This window comes from Varanus komodoensis, unplaced genomic scaffold (assembly GCF_004798865.1).
Source record: "Varanus komodoensis strain SLA01 unplaced genomic scaffold, ASM479886v1 scaffold5, whole genome shotgun sequence".
Lineage (NCBI taxonomy): Eukaryota > Metazoa > Chordata > Lepidosauria > Squamata > Varanidae > Varanus > Varanus komodoensis.
In genome coordinates, this window is record NW_025336087.1 from 6737872 (window position 1) to 6756514 (window position 18643).

General features: G+C 42.1%; 1 protein-coding gene across 2 annotated transcripts in view; it reads right to left on the bottom strand.

Moving 5' to 3' along the window:
• The window catches only part of DEPDC1B (DEP domain containing 1B), a 28627-nt gene extending 10258 nt beyond the window's left edge, over positions 1 to 18369 (bottom strand). For both annotated transcript variants that reach the window (XM_044446554.1, XM_044446553.1), the window contains exons 1-6: positions 18322 to 18369; positions 16689 to 16954; positions 6128 to 6263; positions 5375 to 5502; positions 4523 to 4653; positions 1483 to 1530 (exon numbers count right to left, since the gene is read on the bottom strand). In XM_044446554.1, coding sequence (XP_044302489.1) covers positions 1483 to 1530; positions 4523 to 4653; positions 5375 to 5502; positions 6128 to 6263; positions 16689 to 16954; positions 18322 to 18369 — 757 coding nt within the window. The remainder of the gene's footprint in view (positions 1 to 1482; positions 1531 to 4522; positions 4654 to 5374; positions 5503 to 6127; positions 6264 to 16688; positions 16955 to 18321) is intronic.
• Positions 18370 to 18643: the final 274 nt, after the last annotated feature.

Sequence of the window (18643 nt, forward strand, 5' to 3'; positions counted from 1 at the left end):
TGCCACTCACCTTTGGCTTAGGAAATAGCAAAGCTGTCAGAGCAAATTGAGAGATCCTACAAGGTTGGTATACTGCTGAAAAGTCCAGCAAGAACTTAAATGGGTCTTCTGGTATCCTTTAAAAAGAGTTGTGGATAATCTAAAAGAAAAATCCTTCTACAATTTTAGCAAGGGTCTTAAGGAGGTTTCATTTGGCTTCCTCCGGTGTAGTTTAGTAGACTGATGGGGTCACTTGAGATTAGGTTCCTTCCCATGCCAACCATGTTCCAAGTTCCAGGACCCAGGCATGGGAAAAGACTGTATTGGTAGGCCTAACCCAGATCCTGGACAAAATCTCAGAAGAGAAAACGCCTGTTCTGAAGACAAAAACCCTGAAAATTGCCATTTTATTGTTCGTATTAATGTTTGTAAACTAGCTAGATGGAGTTACTGAAGCAGTCAGTGTGAGCTTAAATGGACTCCGGAGGATGATGGAGGACAGGAAGGCCTGGAGGAATGTTGTCCATGGGGTCGCAATGGGTTGGACACGACTTCACAACTCACAACAAAACTGCTATTGGGGCAGTATATAAATGCAATAAATGAATGAAATGAATGAATAACTTTGGAGCAACCAATGCACCTCAGCTTCTCTCACTCTCTTGAAATACTGAATTTCTTTCTGCCCAAGGGTAAAATTCAGTTTTGGGGGTGTTCTCAGGGGCACAGTGCAGTAGGGGTAGGAGCAAATGCAAACAAATCTGCACATTTATTTATTTATTAGGATATTTCTAACCTGTCCAATACAAAACATCTCTAGACAACTTACATAGTAATAAACATCCAATAAATACAATGGCAAGATATTGTACCTTAAAGAACTCATTACCAATAACTAAGCATTAGGAGAGACATATGAACCTTTCAGAATAAGGAAAAGAATTGGAGAAAAGCCAGGAAGCTACCAGTGGTGGAGGGAAAGTGGTGGGGCCTTCTGGGTAACCCCAGGGGACTGGGTTGGGAGGGTTAGATTTGGCCCCTGGGCCTGAGGATCTTAATGTACACCCTGACATTAAGATCCTTTGCAGGACCAGAGATGGCAGAAGGTCCAAGCAGAGCTGGGGGAAGTCTGGCAACATAAATCCTACTTGGGAGGAGGAAGCCAGACTCTGGAGCAAAGTCCTGCCTGAGGATTGGGAAAGAGTAGAGTGCCAGAGTGGTCATAAGTTGTTGAGTTACCTCATCCCACTGTCAGTTCTGGACATCTGGATCCTTTGGAGCACACAGCTGCTTGGACTTTGCTGGTGTTCAGCAGAGGTGGTAGGAATAGGAAAATGTTATTGAGCAGGTGGTGGAGTTGGGGGGTGGGAAGAACCACTGTAATCGTTTTCATACAACAGAAGATAATATTGAATGAGGCAGATTACAGATCTGGCCTAGTCAAAATCCTTCTCAAAACAGAAAGCATATTCTTTACCTTGCTGAAATAAAACCAATACTTACAATTTGCCAGACATTTCATTGCCGACAGCACCCAGTGTGGAAGATCCTCTGCATTTAATATAGATGAGAATTTTCAAAACAATGGTCAAATATATTAGCATGCCAACACAAAGCAGATGTGTGTTTTCATGCCAGAAATCACACCACAGAGGAGTTACTGCATCAGAGGAAGGAGGGACTGTGAAAAGTGAGTAGCACAGGATCTTTTGCTGCCCTTTCTGAGCAGCCCATCAACCGACATGCAGTCCTATGTCTATTTAGACCAGGGGTCCTCAAACTTTTTCAACAGGGGGCCAGTTGAATGGTGCCGGCGATGGGCGTGGGCCACCAAGGCGGTGCTAGTGGCGGGCGCGGGGCAGGGTGGTGGGTGCTTGGCAAGGCCGGGGTGAGCGCAAGTGGAGATCACCTTCTCCGAGCAAGTCCAAAACGATCTCCTTGCTTGCAAGCTGCTGCTAGGCACACACACGGCGAGGCACCTGCTTGCTCGCAAGGAGATCCTTTTCTCCAAGCGAGTCTAAAACAATCTCCACATGAGCAAGCCGCTGCTTCGCCATGAGTCCAAGACCTCTATGGCGGGCCAGATAAATGGGCATGGTGGGCCGGATCCAGCCCGTGGGCCGTAGTTTGCGGACCCATGATTTAGACAGAAAAAGGCCTGGGAGTCATAGGCTTGCTTTTGTGAAAACATTGACCCCTTAATAACTTCTGTCAGAAACATGTACAGTAAACTTTCTGCCTCAGTCTTAAGCTATAAACCAAATTACATAGCCACAAATATTCACTGTGCACCTTTGCACAGTGTGATCCTTTCTCAAGTAAGGTCCACTTCATACATGGCATAGATGGACAACAGCAGCAATGAAAAACAACTTCATGTACCCTGGCAAGTTTGTTTCATTTGTGCAGCACAGACAGCCTTTCCAATGGATGTAACCAGGGAAAAGGAAATGCAAATATAGCCTGCAAATAGGACATGGTAAATGAACATGTGATGTTTTTCTACAGAAATGTTCTCCATGTAAGGGAAACATGTGACCCATGATTAAAAAACAGACATGGAACTGCATAAATTCTGCTCCTGTGACTTCCATTAGTGCACTGTACAATGGAACATACCCAGAAAGAGTCAGTGCCAGATAAATGCAATCTTCAAGCCAAGAAGTGATATACTTCCCCTTTGGGAAGGTACTCTGAAGATGAGTTGCTCTGTGCTTCCAATTCTCATAATAAAAAGAGTTAATCATGGGGTGCAGAAGTTTGGAGTAGGAACTTGTGGATCCCTACCCCAATATGAGACAACTTTTTTCTGTCATCAGGATTATGCCAATCAGCACTTTTGGCTCACTCTTGGGATGTACAAGTCTGACTAGGATTCACTAAGCTAATCATCACAGTTTGTACTTTGTGCAGTTCAGTTCCTCCTGCCACCCGTTTATATATCCTGCCCTCCCCACACCCCACTACAATTTGAGATTAGCACTTTATGCATCTGATGCAGTAAGACTGTCTGCTGCTTTTGCTGCGACAGACTAACACGGCTACTCTGATGGCGAAAACATTTCCCAGGGATTTTTCGACCTAGAACACGGCTCTTAAGAGTGTTTAGACATCCAAATGGAGACAGGAAAAGCAAGGAAGAAAGAAGAGACAGACTTTCCTGCTGCTGATCAAAGTTTATTGCTGGGCTTTGTTCAACAGTCCAGAATTCTGGATTTGGCCATTGCCAACTACCTAGGAATGGGGCATTCATCCTGTATCGTCTGAGAAGTCAGGTGGGAAGTGGTGAGTGGCAAACAGCACAGTTGTTTGTTCTAACATGACTCTAACATTGAACAAGTTAAACAACCCATGGGTTGTCACCACATCTGAACCATGTTATAAATTTTGATAAGGACTAGGAAACCTTTTTTTTGGATCAAGGTCCACATTCCTCCAGAGATAATCTGTCAGAAACTCTGGGGAGTCGGTGGGCCAAGACCAGAACCAAAACTGGGTGGGCTCACCACCCCCCTCTCTCTGCTCTATTATTGCATATTTTACCTTCATTTACTTCCTAGCCATTAAATTTGCCTACATGTCCCTTTCAATTTATTTCCCAGTCCAAAAAATTGTGTAAATATTCCCAGTAATGTAAAAAGAAAAAAAATGTTAGGGAACCACAGTAACTGCTCTGAAAAGGAGCTACTAAAAGTGGAGAAGAGTCCCTATATTGAAGTAGGGGGGCACTGGACAATGGTCAAAAAGGTGGAGGATACTGAGAAGTGTCTGCTCAACATGTTAAACGGGCAAATCACAGATATGCTCCCCCTCTATTTTGCTGCACTCAATCTTTGACTTGCCCCTGGCATCACTAATAAAAATGGAGGCAGCAAAACACAAAACAAAAGGGGAAAGGAAATGAACAATAGTCCATCCAAAAACTCATGTTGGCATCAGAGGAAGGACAGCCACTGGCAAGACTGTGACAAGTGGGCAACATGTGATTTTTTTTTTAACTGCTCTTCCTGAGTGGTTCTATAGGCAATCATGGCAACCCATGATAGAACTGGTCTCAGGCTCAGATGGCACAGCAGTCCAGCATAGGCAAGGACATTCCTACAACTAGCCATAGGATCTCTGTGCTGCTTGTTTGCAAATGAACAAGCTACCTCGGGGAAAATGCTCCTGGTTCAGATAAAATTACCACCAACCACGGTGGGTTGTGGTGTAGTCTGAACCCAGACTCTGTTTCTTTTCCTTCCCACCCAAGCAGTTGCCAGGGCAGTGATTGGTTGCTCTTGCCAAATGTCTAAACTGTGGTATACAACCTTTTTGACCAGGAAGACCACATGTGATACTTATTCAAAGATCACCAACCACATTCCCTCTCCCTCACACACAGTGATCCCAAAAAGATCACTGTGTTTCAACCTAATGCCATAATCTATCCATCCCTGCTTAAATTAGTTCTGCCCCAGAATCTTACCCCTACTGAATGACTGGAAAAGCAAGCACATGTTTCCAAATGTGAACTACAAATTGAACAACTGACTCCACTTACTTGATTTATCTTCCAAAATGACAACACCTTGCTTATTGACATTATATACATTCTGAATTATATGCTTTGGATTGACAAGTTTAGCATCCAGTAGGTCAGTCAGTGAATCCAAGCCTAAAGCTTTTTGCAAGCTGTATAAAGACACAGAGATACAGACTTGTCAGACTAGCAACAGTTAGTTGGAGAGGAATCACACATTACAACTAAATAGTTCATACTTCTACTGAAATACCAAATTTTAGTGCAATTGAAAATGATTTTCTACTATACACTAATGAGAAAAGGCAGTAACTCAGTTCTAAAAACCAAACACACCATTTGCAGGCATAGAGACTGCATCTCAGACTTGAAACCAAACCACATGGGTGCAGTCTAAGCAGGAAAACTAATGTGCAGAGGGAGGATAATGCAACTCTTCCCTTCCAGCATAAATACTTCACACAGCTTTCCATGGTTATGTTTTCATGCAATGTTAACTGGCAAAAATTATTTCTTAGCATTCCTTCCTGCCTTTCCATTTAAAAAGTCCAAGGTTGCAATGAATGAATGAATGAATGAATGAATGAATGAATGAATGAATGAATGGTGTTCATTTTCAAACCATAGCATAATAAGTGTATTATGGGTAGAACAGAAGCAATAAGGTTGATTGCAAACATCACAGGATTTAGAAAGATTGGAATTGCAGGCCAGTAGCAGGATTCAACAGGCAGGTTGTGAAGAGAAAACAGCATTAGGTTATACATTTGTTAATTGTCAAATTTGTATTTTCTTACTTCTGCGCTGGGATTTAAAAAAATACTTACTGTAGTAACTGACTCTGAAAGAGAAGAGAACATACAAGGTGCTTACCGGGACAGTGTCATGGATCTCCATATCGCTTCTAAATTTGCCTCTGTTAATTGCTGGCGATGTACAAGTTTGCAGGTAGGCACTTCTCCAATTGCAATACTGTGACGTTTGAACCACATTTCTGAATTCTACAGAAGAAAAAAAATCCCAACAATGCTTAGTTTGTCATTTTCGTTTAATAAAGAAACAGACTTGAATTTAAAAAAATCAGTTGTAATGAAGTCCAGTTCAAAACAATAAGAGAAAAGTCATGTAATAATCAATTATTCTTTCTCTAGGTACATTTCTAAGTAAGGAAGAGAGCATAGTGACATACAGGAAGACCCTGGCTTATGAAGTCAAATTTAAGCCAAATTTGTATGTAAGTCGGATCATATAGTTGACCCTCCTCATTCGCAGGGGCTGGGGCACAGAACCCCTGTGAAAGTGGCAAAACTGTGAATATCTCTAGATGTCTCCCCTCCACACTCACTAGTTGCAGTAAGGAAATGCGGGAGATTTTCCTCTCTGGATGGGCAGGGCAGGGCAGGGCAGGAAGTCGTATTTTGGAGGCTTCCCTCTCTCCCCTTTTGCTTCCCCCCTTTTATGGTGATGATGATTTTCCACAGTAACTTTTAAAATTTAATAGGCCTTATGACAGTTCCCTCATAAATATGGATTGTTTGTGACTCAGGCATTTTCAAGTTGGGGACTGCCTGTATTGTAATGTACATCTTCAACATCAAATCAATTTTGTATGGGTAGAAATCTTACCAAAGTAATAGGTTTCACTAGGATGCGTTCTTGGAAACTATCTCTTTCAAGATCATTCCAGTTTGGAAATTTAATAATTTCTTTTCGGTAAGGAGATCGTTTAGGATATGGTTTTAGCGGTGAAAAAGGAGGAAATCTAAAATTAAAAAGAACACTTTAAACCCATCATGAAGTCCAGCTTGTGAATACCATGAAAAAATTATTTACATATTTGTATTTTCCTGCTGCAATCCAGTTGTTTGCTGTGCATGCATGCACACACAAGATGTTTAAACATTGGCCTTGTTAACTCGGAACAAGGTGTTAATCCTCACTGAACAAACAGAATAAATTTCTACTGTTCCATCAAGATGCTAAGAAGGTCGATGGAGTCAAATGACAAGGAGTATTGTCCACTTAAGGAAAGGGGATGGGCAAAAAGACAGAAGCTACTATTTTTCTAACGAACAGTTTCTATCTGTGAGAAAGCAGATCTGAAAAGCAAACATGGCTGAATAAAGAAAGCTAAACCCACCAAATGAAAAACATCTGACAAACTTTATGATGGGGCCCTGAACCACTTTCATCCCAAGAGCTGAATGAAGTTTTGGAGGAGCTCTCATGGGACATGTTCAAATGGAAAAGAACTGGATGAGCATAACATAGTTTAAACCTCATCTTGCAAGTACCTAAGCCTTAGGAGACATTTCAAACATTTGGAGTTAGGACCAAATTGAAGAAACACCAGGAAACCACACAATAATCAGTGGCTGTGGAAAATGATATGGTCATCTGGAGAAGCCCGCAGGACTACACAGAACCCCAAGAAGGCATGATTTGACTTCCCGGCTGGAGGTTTCCAACCTGTGCTTTACCGAAGCATAAAGAGACAGTGCCCTGGCTAAGCAGCCTGAAACATAAAACAGAACAAATTAGTTCAGGTTTCTAACACACTGAAAGCATCACCACTACTGAACCACCCAGGGATGCAGGATTATACACAAAAAGGCAGGAGAAAAGGAAAGTTGCTTGGCTGCTAAGCAGTGCTTCCCAGTCCTCTCTGTGACTCTTTTACACCGATGAACTCAGAACTGTTGATTCATTCTGCAAACGCATCTGTTGCCCTTCTTATTGTCCTAATCTCTTTAAAAACCTGAATCAGTACAAATGAACTCTTAGCTTGTACCTGTCTTTGGTGTGAGCACTCCCTGATTGCTATGCCAATGCTCTTAACTACACCAGCTAATTAGACAGACAGTTAGGACTTGACCCTACATCTTGTGTACTCACAGCCCCAGTTCTCATTTGTGCCAGAAACAAACGAAAATAATTATTTTTAAAATAACTAAGATGGTATTTTGGTTTCATTCATCACTAACTGCTGCATGAAACATTTCCCCAATATATTTGGCAGAAGTCTATACCATTTGAGCAGGCATCAAAAAGATCCCAAATGAAATTACTGTATATACCAGTGTACGAAATGACCCCTGAAACCAGATATAATGAAGCAAAAATGGGGGAGGGGAGGGGAGGGTTGTTGCCTTATACGTCAGGTGAAAAAAATGTCATTATATTAAATTCATTGTTTTTAAAAAGGATATATAGTAAAACAAATGTATTTACAAGATCATTTTTATTAATAATCATTAAAAAAACTTTTTACTAGTACTTGAGGAGTTCATCCTGCATTGCATAATTACCGCACAGGACTCCTCCCTCTCACCTGCCCCCCCCACACCATCCCTGTCCACGACACTGGCACAGCTGTCTTCCCCAACCCACCCCAGCCAGCTAGCCTCCTTGTGGGCTGCTGCTGGCCTCCCAGTTGGAGAGGGACCATGACTATTAGCTAGAATACGGTAACACGAGCTCACTAGAAGCTTCCAGTTGACAAATACCTGTATAGTCTGGTGTATAAGAGCCCCCTGAAACTGAAAATAGCAAAACAAAACGTGGGGGTTGTCTTATGTGCCCACAAATGACAAGTACCAACAAAAAGCCCAAAATATCGACCTTGTCTTATACACGAGTCACCTTTTACGCGTATGTGGTATATACAGTATTATGGTGGGGCTGCAGAGCCACATTGTGCTATAATACAATGGTCCACCAGAGGGGGTTCCAAATATATTTAAGGTCCCTAAAAACGAATAGCAATAAAAAGTTTCAGTGGACCTTGAAAACTACAATTTTAATTCAATGCAAGCAATTTTCAAGCAAACTGTTCATTCTATAAGCTTCATATGTTCATAAAATGGTGGTTTGTTCATAAAAACTGAGTAACTGATGTCAGGCTACAGAATAGCTAATACCAACCAATGGTAAATTCTGAATATCCCTTGGTATTTTTTTCTTTCACAGTTGGAAGCTAGAAATTTATCCTTCCTATAGTTCACATTAATTTTAAGCCCCATCCATTTTTGCCATTAAAAAAGCTGTTTAATGATATACACTTGCCTTAGACTCCTTCCTAGATCACTGCCTTGTCATGGCGAAGGGGCTTGCATAGTTCAATGAAGCTATGAGCTATGCCGCGCAGGGACACCCAAGACAGACAGGTCATAGCAGAGAGCTCAGAGATCATGACAAAATGTGATCCACTGGAGAAGGAAATGGCAACCCACTCCAGTATCTTTGCCATGAAATCCCCATGGACAGTGCCAAAAGGCAAAAAGATATGATGCCGGAAGATGAGCCCCTCAGGTCGGAAGGTGTCCAATATGCTACTGGGGAAGAGCAGAGGGCTAGTACTAGTAGCGTCAGAAAGAATGAAGCGACTGGGTCAAAGCCGAAAGGACACTCAGTTGCAGATGTATCTGGGGGTGAAAGTAAAGGCCAATGCTGCAAAGATCTATACTCCATAGGAACCTGGAATGCAAGATCCATGAATCAAGGCAAGCTGGATGTGGTCAAACAAGAGAAGACAAGACTGAACATCGACATCTTAGGAATCAGTGAACTAAAATGTACAGGAATGGGTGAATTTAATTCAGATTACCATCAGGTATACTACTGCGGGCAAGAATCCCTCAGAAGAAATGGAGTAGCCTTCATAGTCAATAAAAGAGTAGGAAAAGCAGTACTCGGATACAATCTCCAAAATGACAGAATGATCTCAGTTCAAATCCAAGGCAAACCATTCAACATCACAGTAGTCCAGGTCTATGCCCCAACCACTGGTGCGGAAGAGGCTGAAGTTGACCGGGTCTATGAAGGCCTACAACACCTTCTAGAATTAACACCAAAAAATGATGTCTTCATCATCATGGGGGATTGGAATGCTAAAGTAGGAAGCCAAAAGATAACTGGAATAACAGGGAAGTTTGGCCTTGGAGTACAAAATGAAGCAGGGCACAGGCTGGTAGAATTTTGTCAAGAGAATACGATGGTCATAGCAAACACTCTTTTCCAACAACCCAAGAGATGACTCTACACATGGACATCACCAGACGGTCAACACAGAAATCAGAATGACTATGTACTCCGCAGCCAAAGATGGAGAAGCTCTACACAGTCAGTAAAAACTAGACCAGGAGCCGATTGTGGCTCAGATCATGAGCTTCTGGTTGCAAAATTTAGGCTTAAAAGTTGAAGAAAGTAGGGAAAAGCACTAGGCCACTCAGGTATGACCTAACTCATATCCCTGATGAATATACAGTAGAGGTGACAAATAAATTTAAGGAATTAGATCTGATCGACAGAGTGCCTGAAGAACTATGGATGGAGGTTCACAACATTGTACAAGAGGTAGCAACTAAAACCATCCCAAAGAAAAAGAAATGCAAGAAAGCAAAATGGCTGTCTGAGGAAGCTTTACAAATAGCTGAGGAAAGAAGGGAAGCAAAAGGCAAGGGAAAAAGAAAGATACAAACAATTGAATGCAGAATTCCAGAGAATAGCTAGAAGAGATAAGAATGCCTTCTTAAATGAACAGTGCAAAGAAATAGAAGAAAACAATAGAACAGGGAGGACCAGAAATCTCTTCCAGAAAATTGGAAAACTGAAGGGATCGTTTCATGCAAAGATGGGCATGATAAAGGACCAAAATGGAAGGGACCTAACAGAGGCAGAAGAGATTAAGAAGAGGTGGCAAGATTACACAGAAGAACTATAGAAGAAAGAGCTTAACGTCCTTGATAACCATGATGGGGTGGTCACTGACCTCGAGCCAGACATCCTGGAATGTGAAGTCAAATGGGCCTTAGGAAGTTTGAGCAACAACAAAGCTAGTGGAGGTGACAGTATTCCAGCTGAGCTATTCAAAATCTTAAAAGATGATGCAGTAAAAGTGCTACACTCAATATGCCAGCAAATTTGGGAAACTCAACAGTGGCCGCAGGATTGCAAAAGGTCAGTTTACATTCCCATCCCAAAGAAGGGCAATGACAAAGAATGTTCAAACTACCGCACCATTGCACTCATTTCACATGCTAGCAAAGTTATGCTCAAAATCCTACAAGCTAGGCTCCAGCAGTATGTGGACCGAGAACTACCAGAAGTACAGGCAGGATTTCAAAGAGGGAGAGGAACTAGAGAGCAAATGGCCAACATACACTGGAACATGGAGAAAGCTAGGGAGTTCCAGAAAAACATCTACTTCTGCTTCATTGACTATGCTAAAGCCTTTGATTGTGTGGATCATAACAAATTGTGGCAAGTTCTTAAAGAGATGGGAGTACCAGACCATCTTATTTGACTCTTGAGAAACCTATATGCGGGTCAAGAAGCAACAGTGAGAACTGGACACGGAACCACTGATTGGTTCAAAATTGAGAAAGGAGTTCGGCAAGGCTGTATACTGTTGCCCTGCCTATTTAACTTATACGCAGAGCACATCATGAGAAAGGTGGGACTAGATGAATCACCAGTTGAAATTAAGATTGCTGGGAGAATATCAAGAACCTCAGATATGCAGATGATACCACTCTAATGGCAGAAAGTGAAGAGGAACTAAAGAGCTTCTTGATGTGGGTGAAGGAGGAGAGTGCAAAAGTTGGCTTGAAACTCAACCTTAAGAAAACTAAGATCATGGCATCCAGTCCTCTCACTTCCTGGCAAATAGATAGGGAAAGAAAAGGAGGTAGTGACAGATTTTATTTTCCTAGGCTCCAAGATCACTGCAGACAGGGACTGCAGCCAAGAAATTAAAAGACGCTTGTTCCTGGAGAGGAATGCTATGGCAAATCTAGACAGCATACTAAAAAGCAGAGACATCACCCTGCCAACAAAAGTGCGTATAATCAAGGCTATGGTTTTCCCAGTTGCAATGTATGGCTGTGAAAGCTGCACCATAAGGAAGGCTAAGCGCCGAAGGATTGAGGCCTTTGAATTGTGGTGCTGGAGGAGACTCCTGCGAGTCCCTTGGACCGCAAGGTGATCAAACCGGTCAGTCTTAGGGGAGATCAACCCTGACTGCTCTTTAGAAGGCCAGATAGTGAAGATAAAACTCAAATACTTTGGCCACCTAATGAGAAGGAAGGACTCCCTGGAGAAGAGCCTAATGCTGGGAACAAGTGATGGCAAAAGAAGAAGGGGACGGCAGAGAATGAGGTGGCTAGATGGAGTCTCTGAAGCAGTCGGTGTGAGCTTAGGTGGACTCTGGGGGATGGTGGAGGACAGGAAGGCCTGGAGGAATGTTGTCCATGGGGTCACGACTTTGCAACTAACAACAACAACTTGCCTTAGAAAGCAGGGAAGTGAGGAATTGCATCGCACAATAGGCACATACATTTGACCTTTGGTTCCACCCAGAATGCAATATTTCTGCCTTCCTGGGAAGACAATAGCACACACTGACCTTTCTCTCACACTGCCTAACTAATGCCGTATAGCAGGGTTTCCTCCTGGATCAGTTTCATGAGGAAGTTCCTATAAGTCTGGACTGAGGAAACATGTGGCCTTCCAAATGCTATTGGGCTACAATTCACATCCACCCTTGCCAGTACAGCCTATAGTTACGGATGACAGGTGATGGTCATTCCAGGGGCTGCAAGTTCTTTACCCCCGTTGCACGTAGAAAACCTTCTCTTTTCCCATCATTACTGATCCAGTATCTAGTTTCTTATGATGAGCTGGAACTAGCCAGTCATGCTCTTTGACATTCTGGTTATTTCTCCGTCAGGAAGAAAACGTTTGATTTTACTAAAAGGGATCTTCCACAGAAGAGGTATAGAGCCTCAGGACTGGTGTCCACATCCAGTTGTCCTGGCCATACTCCTCTCTGCTTTTTCCAAACATACCAGGACAGCAAAAAGGCTTTACTATGTTAAAGCTGACCAGCTTGGCTTCTTTAAAGTACACATGAAGAGAACTGCAGAAAACATTATCAAGAGGAACATGTAAAGTTAGAATAGAGCCATTAGAAAAAGGTGGCTTAATAGGTTGGTATTTCCTTTTCAAACTGAAATAAATAAACCATGTCTGCAAGTCATATCCTTGGGCTTCAGGTCCAATGGCTTAGAGCAGGGGTCCTCAAACTTTTCCACCAGAGGGCCAGTTGAAAGCTGCTGGTGCTGGGCGCGGGCCGGAAAGGTGGTGCCGGCGGTGCACGCGGGCCGGTGCCTCCCCGCGCATGGGACAAAGTGGGTGCTGGGCACGCGTGCAACAGGTCCAAATGGGCATGGTAGGCCAGATCCGGCCCCGGGCCATAGTCTGAGGATCCATGGCTTAGACCATCTGACCATTTTCAACTCGTCAGCCCTCTTAACCTGGCATTGTACCGTGAGACTCCGGGTATTGGGTCCATCCCCCACTTCACATCAACACACTCACTAAATTTTCCCATAGTATTGCAAACAGTCCAATGCTCAGTGACTTCTTGCTTTATCTCTGGGCCTACTGGCCCTGTTATTTCAGCAACAGATTTGAAGCCTTCCACCTTGTCTGAATCAGAATCTGTTTTTGCAACATTGGAGGCTCCTTTGCAGGAAAAGCAGTTGCAATCATGTATTAGGGTTACCCTGATGGCTATGACTTTCTTCTCATTCATCCCCTTGCCCCATGTTGTGGTTTTCAGGCTTTTGTGCATATTTTGCCCCATATTAAAATAATTCTTCTAAGTTACTGGAAACAAGAACTTGCAGCTACAGTAAATTCACATTTTGGTTCCACTCCCTTCAGCTTTCAGCTCTGCCCACTCTGGGCTTTGGCTTCTGCAAAATAGACTTTGGTCCTTGAACTGAAAGGGATTCTGCACCCCTGTTGTATACACATATATGCCTATTCTTGCAATAAGGTCATGTTTTAATTTTTCTTTAAATCCTGGGAAATAATTTTAAGCATTCATTTGAGTATAATGTTATATTCTATCTGTTCTTGTTAGTCTACTAATTAACTACTTAACTGGTTAGTTAAGGTGTTCCAGTTTGGGTGTCTTCTACTTCACCTTCCCTAATATGGTACCCTCCAGATATTTTAAACTACAACTCCTAAAAGTCCTGACCACTGGGGCAGGAGCTGGGACTGGCAAGCACATGCTTGACGAAGGCTGTTCTACGCCATTATTTCTCATTCTACTTTGTTGTCTTGAGCTTCTCAGCCAAGTTGCCTGAACAAGTAAATGTCAACCCAGGTTGTCTGGGAAGTTGGTTAGGCAAAAGTTTGGCATTAATAGAATGGAAACTTAGTATCCAAGTCAAATTTCCTCCCCCAGCCCCAAAATACTTCACAAGTAGTGCTCTGCTGTTTATGGACTCAATAGTGGTTGGTATTTCCTGATTACTGAGTTTTATTTGAAATCTTCCCCAATAGCTGATTCTTATGACACATAAATTATGACACATAAAATCAAAACTGCATTGAAGAATTTCAAGCAACAAAAACAAGATTGCGCCACACAGTATAATCTTACGAATGCTTGAAACATTTAAAAATCCTGGTGTACGAAGATGACAAGGCAGGAGCAGTGAGTCCTCTTTTGCTTCCCACCTCAAGAAGAGTCTGACATTAATAATATGTAATGCAAATGTAATGTAAACTTAGAGCTCAATGTAAAGCGGTCCAGATGTAGGAATTTTCTAGCCATCTCGAGTCTGGGCACATTGTTCCTTTCACAGCAAATGTAAAAACTAGGTTTGGGTTTAGAGGTCTTTGCAAGATATTCTATTTTCCATTTAAGAGGAAGCATGTTATGCTTAGTATTTTAAGTAATTAAGAATCAGCCCTACATATTATAGAGCTGGTGCTGATTTAGGAGTGCTCAGGGTAGAATGTGCCCTGTAATGTCCCTGAGTATATATGCAACTGGTACCAGATTCCTGAACCCCGCCTTGTACTGTACATCTGCTGTGTACATATTCAAAACTACTCATGGCATTCAAACCTTGCCATTTTTGATAACAAAAAAGAGATAGCACAGTGTTTCCCAAGCTGATACCCTCCAGGTGTTTTGGGATCCAGCTTCCAGCATACATGACTATTGGCTATGCTGGCAAAGACTGATGCCGTTGGAGTCTAACACATCTTGCAAGCACCAGATCATTGCCTAGGTGGCAGTTTACTGCCTATGCATAACAACTGAACAATACAAGAAAAGTTTCCTATGCATGGCAGAAATGAGAGGATGACTTTTCTCCATACCTAGCAGGCACTCTGGGTGTCCATGCATAGATAAGAAGTTGAAAGTTATAAACATGTGAAACTCAAAAACCACAGGTCCAAATTTTATCTGGGACTGAACACCATGGATTAGACTCATACTGCAGCATACTTAATAAGACTTACGTGGCTTTTACACTTGCATGCCTTTTAACATTTTATGTTCAAGCATCAACATGGATGAGAGATAACATGTTTTATCTCTTACGTTTGCTTATTCAACATGTTCTTAATTAGAGGTAAGCAGTCTGGTGTCTTCCAGAAGCCTTGGACTACAGTTCCCACAATCCCTGAACACTGGCTATGCAGGCTAGGGTTGATGAGAGACACAATCCAAATCATCTGAAGAGCATCAGGTCTGCCTGTTATACACAGGTGGACTCAAATTGTGTATTTGTGCAAAGAAACAAAAATAATGAACTGAACTTGATTTTTACAGTAAGGCCTAAGGAAGCGTTCTCTACACTGGTGATCTCGAATTATTTTGACTTACAGCTCCCAGCACTCTTGGCCATTGATGGGGGCTGATCAGAATCAACATCCAAACATCTGGAAAGCACTACAAATGGAAAACGCTGGCGAGGAAATAAATCCCAAGATCAAGCTTATACTAATGTGAACTGTGAAGACGTAGAATTAACTTATTTACACTGAATAGCAATTCAGTGAATAGCCAGCCTTTTTCACTGTAGTGCTTTCCAGATGTTTGGATTCTGACAACACCATGGTTCAACAACAATCCATAATTCAATACTCATTCACACCCAACTCTTGAGTGTGGGTTATTGTGTTACCTGAACCTGGTCAGTAACTTCCAAAAATAATGAAGGTACAATGGTAGGGATATGAAAAGCACAGAAGATAGAATATGAGTGTGGTGTCCGAAATAAAATAAACTGCATGCATTCATCACAACAACTTTATCCTCATTCCCAACCAAAATCCTCCCATTAAAAATAGCTTAATAGAGGAAAATAACCATTTTCAAAACATGCTCAGTTTTTTTACCAGACTCCAGTTAGACAGCCGCTATTCAGAAAGCATCACTATAGCATAGATCTGAGGCTATCAAGAATAGTCATCAATTCAGAATATGAAGTAGCAAACCACAGTCATTTTGATAGGTAAGCATGGATAAAACAAGCCTCTGGCAGTGATATGTACTACTATACTTTTAATTTCATAAATGTTTCCATTTTCAGAAGTGCTTTGTTTAATCGAGGGGAGAGTTTCATGCCTCCAGTGTATCTAAACCTCTGAACTTGGAGGGTTATATGTATCTAATGTCCAGAATAACATTTTTTTATCTTATGCATTTTATCTAAGCAGCCATTTTCAGACATCAGGATAAACCACCAGAGAAGAAGTGGAGCACCAACAGGAATTGGCATAAATAGTCCTAGCCACCTTCACCCCCGCCCCCCCAGTCTCCACCATGCTGCTTTCCAATCTCTCCAAGTCCCAGCTGCAACCTGGGAAATGGGGAACTGGTACAATTCTTTCCACACTGACTGTGAGCGAGGTGGGGCAGGAGCTTGGCCTTTGGAGTCCCAACTCCAAGGTCACAGGATTTTGAATAATCTTATGTTCTCCAAGACAATGTTGGGAGGCTATGGGATTGCTCCTAATTACCAACATTAGGCATGAACAAGATTCTGATGTAAGCTGAGCTGAATTAAAAACAGAACAGGCACTTATAAAGGTGCCACAGCACACTGATAAAAACATAGGGATTGCATGAAGAAAATCAATCCTCAATGGCTTCAGTTAAATGGTGCCAATTAAAGCCAATTAAAAACAAAAACAAAGAAAAGCTCTATCACCAGGAAACTATACTTCCATTTATCATGCCAATAGTTCAGTTCTACAAGTTGCACTTATTCATAAGTCTTTCAAGATATTCAATAGTTTTAATGGCTAATGTATATGATCTTTATTCAATTTCAGCCCTAATCCATTTATTAATCTTACGTATATTGCTTACCTATATAAGTGGCCATTGTCCTCAAAATCTTCTTTGCCCCATCTTCCTTTGATATCTTCAATGACATGATTCTTCAGAAACTTTTTAAGGAGCTGGATTGTTTGAGCACGGGTAACCTCTGGGCTAAAGTTCTGATTGTGCCTTAGTAGTCTGTGCAACCAGTCTATTGCCTCCGAAGCTGTGAAGCAGCGCTCATAGCTTTTGAAGTGACAACGATGCTTCCGTATGGGCATTCCATCCCGAAAGAGCTCAACGGTCTCATTCCACTGAGATGAAATCAGAAGCAGTATAAAAACCTTAGTGCAAGTACAAATGTGTGCTTGTTTGCCAGCATCTTCCAAGTAGGACAGCAGGGGCAGGTGAGCACGTGAAGAAACATAAATCTAAATCAGGAAAATTAAGTGTTCTCATGCTTGGAGGTTTTGTCCTGGACACAGAAGCTTTTTTTTCCCTTTTCCACAAAAGTTAATCACAAGAATTCACCCCCAAAAGTAGAAACTAGCAATTTATATTTCAGCCTGCAACTACTCCAGTAGGCTACTCCAGCAACTACTCCAGTAGGCCCGGAAGAACCTTTTCTGATAGGGTCATCAATAGAGGCAATAATGTTTCAATTGCAGTTGCAAGATCCACTGGTAGCAGAGAGGGCCTTGTCAGTGCCTGCACCCAGATTTTGGAATTTCAGGGCCAATATCAATGCCCCACCTTCCTGGATTATTTTCCACCACAATGCAATAACTGATTCTTTTAGGACAACCCTTGGTATTTTGTGATTTTACAGACTTGTTGAGTCTCATGGTTTTCTCTTTTTAAGAAAAGATTAAGTAGAAATAAAAGGTGCGTGAAGGGTACCTAGCAAAAACTATTTTAAATTGAGAAAGGGTTCAGGATTGGTACCAGGAACTGTTCTGTTCAACTTTCAAGTGCCCTTTTCTATCCTTAAAAATATTATCCCATATTAACAACAAACTGTTCTTCTGCGTGTTAATTAGAAAGACTGCATTTCAAACTTATTCCTTAGTGTACTTTTCTATTTGTAAGAAGTTTGTGTTGTTCTTTTACAGAGGGTAACACTGATTTATTTTCCATATGTATAGAGCAGTGCAGCCATCGCATTCACATACTTACTTTTGAAGACAGGGACACTCCAAGTATATAAATGTATGTGTGAGCAAAAAATGTAATTTATTTTTGGTGGTGGTGGACACCTATCCACAATTAACTAGCTTTCAGTTTCAAAATTCAGGTATCCTGAGTCCAACCTCTGGCTCAAACTTCTCCACAGCCGTCTTCCACATGGTTTTGGCTGTACTTTGCAACAGTTCAAGCCACTGTGGTCAATGATCAAGGCTGATAAGGTCTGTAGTTCAAAATATCTGGAGAGACACTACCAGGTTACCTGTCAACTCAGCTAGTGCCCCAATTCTGGGAGATTTGAACATCCAATTGCATAGAAGGGACAACAGCATCAGCAGAGAATGTGCTTTGCAATGCACAAGGTCTTAGGTTAAATTCCCAGCAAAAATGGTTGGAAAGACAAGGATACGGAAGACCCCTTCCTGCATGAGACCACAGATCATTAAAACTTCTAGAAAAGCTTGAGCCCCCAGAATGCAGACACGGTCCCTCTTACCAGTCGGGTTGCTCGGTAGGGCCCAGGTCCTACAAGTCGAGGCTCCATCGGTCGCCAGGAAAAAGCAACACTCACCAAGCCCGTTTCCACGGATACCGAAAGACACCACACATAACGCCTTCGGAGAAAATTTTTTGAATCGGAGAGCAAGGACTCCTGATTGGGCTGAGGTGTGATCACGTGAAACGTCGGAAGCAGCGGATTGGAGGCTGCTTCCTCTTACTAAAAAAAGAAAAGCCATCGCTATCACTCGTTCTCCCTGCCCCTCAAGAAAATGATTGGCCGCCGCCGAGTTTGTTTTACATAGCTGCCTATAACAACC